Raw genomic sequence first — 8,448 nt, forward strand, 5'->3', positions numbered from 1 at the left:
AATTCAGGCATACGCCCAAGTCTCATATTTTTATACAGACCCTCCGGGACCGTCAAATCATGGGATCGGGTCCGCTTACCCAAAATGTTGACCGAAGTCAACTTTAATTCAATTTTAAAGGCAAAATTAGCATTTTTCTCAAATTTTCACATAAAGGGATTCCAGATATATGCCCGGACTATGCACACAAATCGAGGTGAGACAAAAGGAGGTTTTAAGGCCTTAGAACACAGATTTGAATGTTAAAACAAGAGATGACCTTTTGGGTCATCACATTCTCCACCTTTAAAATTATTGTTCGTCCTCGAACGGACATAGAAAAGTACCTGAGTCGGTGATAAGATGGGGATATCAGCTCCGCATATCGGACTCGGACTCCTAGATAGCTGCCTCGACAAGCTAACCTCTCCACTGAACACGAATCGAAGGGTAACTCTTCGATATCAATTGACGAACTTGCCAGTCTACAATAGCTATCGACTCCTCCTCATAGGTCAAGTCCTTGTCCAACTGGACAGTGCTGAAGTATAACACGTGGGATGGATCACTGTGATACTTCCGAAGTATGGACACATGAAACACTGGATGCACAACTGATAAACTTGGTGGCAATGCATGTCTGTAAGCTAGATCTCCCACTCTATAAAGGATCTCAAAAGGCCCGATGAACCCAGAGCTTAGCTTGATCTTCTTTCCAAATCTCATCACACCCTTCATGGGCGACACCCGAAGCAATACTCGCTCTTCGACCATGAATGCCACGTCACGAACCTTACGGTCGGCATTACTCTTCTGCCTGAACTAACCTATACGAAGCCTATCCTGAATGATCTTAACCTTCTCCAAGGCATCCTGAACTAAATCTGTACCTAACAACTTGTTACATCCCATGTTTTCGTATGCGTGAGTACGTCGTAAGTCAATTGATGTAAGCTCAGAAATAAGATTATGTTTGGAAGCATATAAAGTAAGTTAATAATATTACCTTGGGGGTTAAAAATATTTAAGATCATGAATAACGAGTACCAAGAGGGTTGGAAAGCTTAGAAGCTAAACCAATTAAAGAAAATAAGTTTCGTCAAAAGTCGACAAGTTCAAAATGTTATAACATGTACCTTAGGGTGATACTATGGTTCTTAACATGATAAGGAGGTTATGCTATGTGTTATTTTAGTCGTACGATAGTCGTGTGCTACATTTTAAAGTCAAGCAAGTTGTGGAACAAAAGTTGGCAAAGGTCATCACAAGTTATTTTCATAATCTGTTGAACATTAGGTCAAATGTGACTGAGCTTTTCTCCCAATATACTTGGAATTAATGGGTGATATACCTACAAAATTCAAGATGTAAGAGTTTAGTTTCTAAATCATTAAACCATTTATCAATATGATATCAGAGTAGAGAGATATTTGCATTTTTGAGAGACAGCGCCAAGCATCTCCCTATGGGATCCACATAGGCGGTTTAGATATATGGATATATATAAGAAGCCTCAGCCCTTTTTTAACTCATGCTTTTACAGTATATTCAGACCCTATACACCTAAAAACACTCTCTCAAGGTTATCTCATGATCCAAGACCCAAAGAAAGGGCAAACAACACAAATCAAGTGTCAGGAATCCCGTCGCACTAGTAAGTTTCTTATTCTTCTTGTTGTTGCTGATTTTTGGGTGGTTATAGCTCGTGTTGGAGGTTGGTTTAAGTGGTTTAAGTGCTGTAAAATACTTCTCCATTGTTTTTATATCAACCCTAGGTTATTTCAAGACTTTCAAATAGATTACACCATATTTCAACACCAAAAGTTAGTTCTAGTGAAGAACAACACCTCTTTGAGATTGTGTTATCATTGAGGATAGTTGTGGGCCGTGTTTGGCTGGATTTTCACGTGGTTTCTACTGGTTTAGACATGTTTAATACTCTACTACATGCTCTTAAAGTTTTTGTATGTTTGTTGCATTATTTGAGCAAGATACTACAAGATAATACTTGGATTAGCTTAAGTCACTTCTATGTTGTTGTATTGCCATTGAGGGCTATTGTAAGCTAAATATAACTTGGATTTTAAATTGAAGCTACTTTAGGAGGTATGTATGTTGTGTTATTTCATGTGCCTAAGGTTATCTTGATGTTGATTAAGTTAAATGGATGGACTACATATGAACTAGTGAATAAAGTTGCTAATTGAGGATAGTTGAAGTTGTGGATTGTTTTTGTTGTTATAAATATATGGTATAAGGATGGAATCATTGATTAATGACCGCATTATCATGTTAATGATACTTTTAAGGTGAATTAAGAAGTCTATAAGGGGTGATATGAGGTATACGGATTCCAATCGGAGCTTGCCGCTCGTCGTGAAGTAGTTGTGACTTGTTATTGCTATATGGTGTCTTCTTATTCATATTTATATGTTGCTAGATTTCTTTGGTTATTGTTGTTGTTGGTATATTGTATTGGAGGGGGTCCTTGTTACAGGGGAGATGCTGTCCAAATTTACATAAACAAGCTACTAGTTTAAGTTGCGGACTTAGCCTTTACTCAACACTGATTTTGAATCTCCATATGCTATGGTAGATTGAGTAGAGTTGTTTGAAGAATAGCTTGGAATGTATTAATGACTCAAAGGAGTTAAGGTATGTTAAGTTACTTCCTTCTTTCTTTTGGTATGATCTAAAGTAAAATGAATACGCTATTTCATAACGGATCTACTCCTAGCAACTAAGGTTGCCCATGTTCTTCTTTCCTTATAAAGTTATTATAAGAAAGTATGTATGATCCTTGAATCCTAATAAGGTTCATATTGATGGTATTGATGTCCATATTGTTAATCAAAGATGCAACGACCTTAAGTCATTCCAAAAGGTTTAGAATGTGATTCCATGAGTCTGCATGCATTATATATAGTATCTATTTTACTCTATCGAGCCACTCTATAGTCGGCTGGGTACGACACCTATTGTGCAAACACTGACCAGGTGGGTTTACCGAGCTCCACGTGGCCGAGTACGATTCTACCGAGCCTTATGATGGTCAGGTACATTTCTACCGAGTCCTCTTTGAGGCCGGGTACGATATGATGATGTTGATGCCCACAGAGGTGTATGTTTTTAAAAGTTTATGTATGTATGTATATATATATATATATATGTATTATGAATTTCATGTCAGTAGCCTCCAGAGGCATTCAGATGTTCAGGTTGTATCTCCTTTATCTCTCTTTACATAACTATTCTTGTTTATGCATTCCTGCCTTACACACTCGGTATTTTATTTGTACTGACGTTTCTTTTGCCAGAGGACGCCGTGTTTCATGCCTGCAGGTCCCGATAGACAGGTTGACATTCCTTATAGTAGGCTATCAGCTCAGCATAAGGTGTTGGTACACTTCATTTGCTCCAGAGTTACCTATTTGGCCAGTATGATCTGGACATGTATTGATTGGCATGGCGGGGCCCTGTCCCGACCTTTATGATGTGTATGTACTCTTAGAGGCTTGTAGATAGATGTCATGTATATGAAAGATTGTATGACCTTATCGGCCTATGTTTAGTGTATGAGTGTTCATTTTGGTCTTATAGGACCGTATGTCACATGTATAAGTTTCTACATCATATTGGGTCGTCATATGTCTAGTATTCCTTTATTTTTTATTCTAGTTATCTCATGACAACTATTTTGGCCCATTTAACCATGATAGTATGATAAGAAATGATAAGTTACATTGGTAGTCGGTTGAGTAAGGTATGGGTGCCCGTCGTGGCCCTTCGATTTGAGTCGTGACAGAAGTGGTATCAGAGCAGTTCTTTCCTAGGGAGTCTACAAGCCGTGTCTAGTAGAGTCTTGTTTATGGGTGTGTTGTGCACCACACTTATAAGCATGAGGCTACAGGGCATTTAAGATTGTCACTCTTTCTTCTTACTCTAGATCATGTGATAGAGCTCAGTTCTAAGAATTCAAACTCCTAAATTCTATTTTATTTGTAATATAATGAAACCTATATCTAGAAAGAAGATGGTTGGTAAGAGATTGAATGTGGTTGTGGAAAAGTTGAGTCAGAGGAACTTGATTTTGCATTAAGCTTATGATGAGTAAATGTGAGGTCTTCAGCAGATCACGTGTGTACTAAGACGTGTATGCTTCTTGATAAGGAGCCCTAAGGCATGATTATCTATCTACCCATAAGGTAAAAATCAATAAGAGAATTAGAAGGTAGATACAAGTTACAACAAGTAAAAGAAGCAAGGTGAAGAAGGGTACGAGGTATCCAGTTAGTGAGATTATCAGTATTTACAATTCAGGCAGAGAAATATAAGCATCTTGAGTTACTTTCAATAGTAACAGAGATATATATAATTGGCCACACCCATCTTAATTATGCCATATGGGAGCTAACAAATATAGTTTAAAAGAAGGATGAGATATCAGGATCTAGCTGGGGTTAGAGTAACCCAAATCTGTGGATGAATTGTTATCATTAGCTAACATTTCTGAAGGATAGTGAAAATGTAGTAACATATCTTTACAATTATATATGAATACTAGAATGTTCAGAAATTTCAGAAGATAGGCAGTGGAATCCTAGAAGGGATAAATATTTACCTTAGTATGACTCCCACCCCTAGTAAAAGAGAAAGAGAGAGAGAGAGAATTTTACGCATCCCGAAGAGCTAGTGAGATAAAGCAAGGGGAGCTAAAAGTGAAATAACATTTTGTTGAAGTGTTCAAAATAAAGTGATAGACAGAAATATTAGTCGGAGAATAAAAAGAGAGTAAATGAAGCATTATGAGTAAGATGTGATGATAACGGTAAATCAAAATACAACAGGATGACAGAGTCTACAGTGAAGTGAAGGCAAAGACAAGAGGAGACATGCCTTGAAACTATAAACGAATATAAGCCATAATATCATATCCTCATTTCGAGAAATAAGTTGGTAACCCGAATGTGATTACCAAAAGGCTAAGTTAGACCCCCGGAGTAATAAAAATCATTATGGGATGGAGAATAAGATAAACTAAACATGAATTAGGGATCAAAGGAATTTGTAATAGTTGGCATCGTGAGAATTTCAGAGATCATGTTCCAACAATAATAGAATGGACAACAGAAGAATAACCTTTAAAGGTCATTCAGGAAGAGGCTTCCCTAAAGCGAGCAATGTGAGTAAAGTTAAGCTTAAGGGATTAAGTGTGCCAGTTACACTAGGTGTCACCTTCGTGTATAAGAAATTCAGTTATCCCTAGTATAGAAGGGTTACCATAAGGATAGTAAGGGTTATTGATAATGTGAAAAGACGCCAAAGATGAAGAGGTAAAACATCTATAGGTAGATCTTCGTAGCACTAAGTCTTAGTACTCTTCTAAAGGAGGGAAAATGATGTGATATGGTATTAAGTCAGAGTTATTGTTTCAGGTAACTATGAAATAATAAAGGAAGAATGTGGTAGAAAGGCAAAAGAAATGACATTGAATTTATTCAGACCCTACAGATATGCTACGACAACAGAACATTATGCAAGCACGCCACCGGGAAGAGGCAGTAAGGGTTCCCATACCAGATGTTATTGATAAATAATTGTGAATGAACACTTGATACATAAGAAGCCAATACGAGTGGTAAGTTAATACAAAGAAAATAACCCAAGAGAGATTATTGATCGAGGCCAACCCTCTATTACTATTGAGTAGCAAGAGAGGTCGAAGCAGCTTTTACTCGAGAAGGTCGGGATCAGTTTTCACATGGATCTAGATATTGGAGTTGAGTTTCTATCTAAAGTAGAGTCATGTATTTGTTCCTAATTGCACTTCTGAACATTTTTGGTTTTGATATTAATTCTAATTTTATAATACTACAATGCTAAATTAGGCTAAGTAAAGATAATATTAAATTATTGAGAGTTGATCAAATAGATAAAAGGCACTAAGGTAGTGACTTTCTCCTAGGTGGTCAATTGACGGATTCTTGAGTCTAAAGCTAGATTGTCATATTTGGGGAGTATGATATAACCATTGCACGATTCTACTTACTCTATACCTCTCGGTAGTTCGAGTGATTTTACCCAAATTGACTTTCTCAAGACCAATTGGGTATGCAAATTTGTGCAAGTAATCAAGGTTCAAGTCAGATATTACTATCTCTAGGTTTAACCCTTTAATTAGGGCTATCAATCTCTTGAATACGCCCCAATTCCTTGTTGGACTAATTTCATGGACTTAGGCTCTCTTTCTCAAGAAGAGCCAAAGTCTACTAGGCATAAACTAGTGTTTGCAACCACTAATTCAATATTAAAACCCTAAATTAGTCCAAATATCAAACACCCATAGACAATCAAGCATCAAAACACAAGACTCATCAATTACCCACACTAGGGTTGAGCCACAACCCTAGCTAATGGGTCTAGCTGCTCATAATTGGAGAAGAAAACAAAAAAATAGATGAAGATAAGACCATAATAATTAATTACTAAATAAAACTTGAAGATTCAATGTTGAAACTAAGCTAAAATTACTCAAAATGGTAAAAGATAAGAAGTCACGAGCGCAACTTTGTCCCAAAATCTATCTGATGACCTAAAAATGGGAAAAGAAACTATTTATACTAGACTGAAAATTCTGGACAAAAATACCCATGCGGGGCTAGTGCGGACCGCACAAAATCAAGTGCGGCTGCACTAAGGCTCTTGGCTTGATTAATATGCTCTCTTAACTTGGGCTTTGCGGACAACACAAAATGGTGTGCGGCCACACTGGCCCTGTTTGACTGAGCTTGGTCTTGTCTTGGTACTTGTGCAAGTTTCACTCCTTTTTGAGCTGGTTTTTGACACCTTGTCACCTTGTTGATCAAACCTGCAATCAAGCACAACTTGTGAGCCTTTGGGACTATTTTGTACACATTTCTAATCAAAACTTAAGTAAGAAGGAGTGTAAAATGCATCATAATCCATAGTTATCAACTCCCCCAAACTTAAACTTTTGTTTGTCCTCAAGCAAACAAAATAAGACACACCCTTTAAGCGTCAATTCCAAGAAAATTCAGCAGACCTAAAGTGACCTCATCTAGCATCAATTGGGACTAACAATTGCCCTCAATTCAAATGAATCATTAACAACATCCACTCTTTTTAAAGACCATGGATTTAGTGCGACACAAGAGCATCAAGAGTTGACTCAACACATCAAATAAACTCTTTATATTACTTTGTTCATTGTGGAACCCACACTAGCACATCCTCAACTCTCCCTAAGCAAACCTCACCTTTATGATAGTGACACTCAAAACGAGGTTAATGGAACTACACTCATCTCTCTCAAGGAAAAGTCACAAGTCCGGCTCTAAGTACCATATACTTGCCCCTTATGTGAGTCACCACTAATGTAAGTTTCATTCAACTCAAGATCATATATGGCTTTTATGGAGACATAGTGAAGGCTTTTGGTTCAGGGTAGGAATTGTTTGGTCTAAGTAGGTTCCATCTTCCCTTTAGCACTTCTTTTGCTTCATTTTGGCACACATTCACTCGACTTTTTGAGTCATTTCACTTCTTTCTAAGGGGTTAGAGTGACACACTGTCACTCTTTATTGTTCATTTTAAATTTTTTCTCTTTTTCAACTTTCCACACCTTTCATTCTTTGCTTTTATTGAATCCGCTCACTCATTTCTACATTGAACATTCTTTTTGTGTTTTTTCTTTTCTTTCTTTTTCATTGCCTTTCCTTTTCTTCATTTTGTACCTTTTTACCCCTTTGTTGCAATCCTCGTCTCCCCCACCTAAACTTATACTTTTGCCATGTGCTAAGGGAATATCGGGTGCCAAGAGAGGGTATCTTTTAGAACGGGTAAAGACTTGTATCATGGTTCTTGAAGGAAAAAGGTCTAAGGCTCAAAAGGGTTGACTAGGGATTTATCATTGGTAGGCTATGGAAGTGTTCAAGCTATCATTTAGATCAAGGAGAGCCTATAATCATGTCTCAAGTCAAATTACACTTAGGATTTCACCTCGACAAACATTCAGGGCAAGTTCTAGACCAATGGCTCGGGACTTGGACTTGCAATGCAATTTCTCACCACACAAGCTATGGGATCGCTAAAGATACAGAGTCAGGGGCCCACAACAACCTTAGATAAGATTTGAGCACACAATGGTCCTGAAAAACCACTTGATGATTATTGGCCAACACAAGAGTCTCAAGGTCACAACTTTCACCATCCTATACACAACGATTTGTTTTTGACCATAAGATCAAAGGCAAATGTGCTAGCCCCAAGTGAAGCTTTGCTTGAGGCACCCTTACCACTAACTACTAAAAAGAAAAGAAAATAGACTCAAACCCTTAAGAAGGTTGTCATGCCATCCATCATCGGGAAGAGCCACCCGGTTCACACAAATTCCACCTTTGGAAAGAACCGTGGCATTAAGAAAATCAAAGGCTTATTGCAAAAACTCAA

At 37.6% G+C, this 8,448-nt stretch overlaps 1 protein-coding gene across 1 annotated transcript; it reads right to left on the bottom strand.

Moving 5' to 3' along the window:
• Positions 1-399: 399 nt before the first annotated feature.
• On the bottom strand, positions 400-753 carry LOC138882981 (uncharacterized). Its single transcript, XM_070163633.1, has one exon. The coding sequence runs from the start codon at positions 751-753 to the stop codon at positions 400-402; it is 354 nt and encodes a 117-aa protein (XP_070019734.1).
• Positions 754-8,448: the final 7,695 nt, after the last annotated feature.

The sequence above is a fragment of the Nicotiana sylvestris genome, chromosome 2 (assembly GCF_000393655.2).
Source record: "Nicotiana sylvestris chromosome 2, ASM39365v2, whole genome shotgun sequence".
Taxonomy (NCBI): Eukaryota; Viridiplantae; Streptophyta; class Magnoliopsida; order Solanales; family Solanaceae; genus Nicotiana; species Nicotiana sylvestris.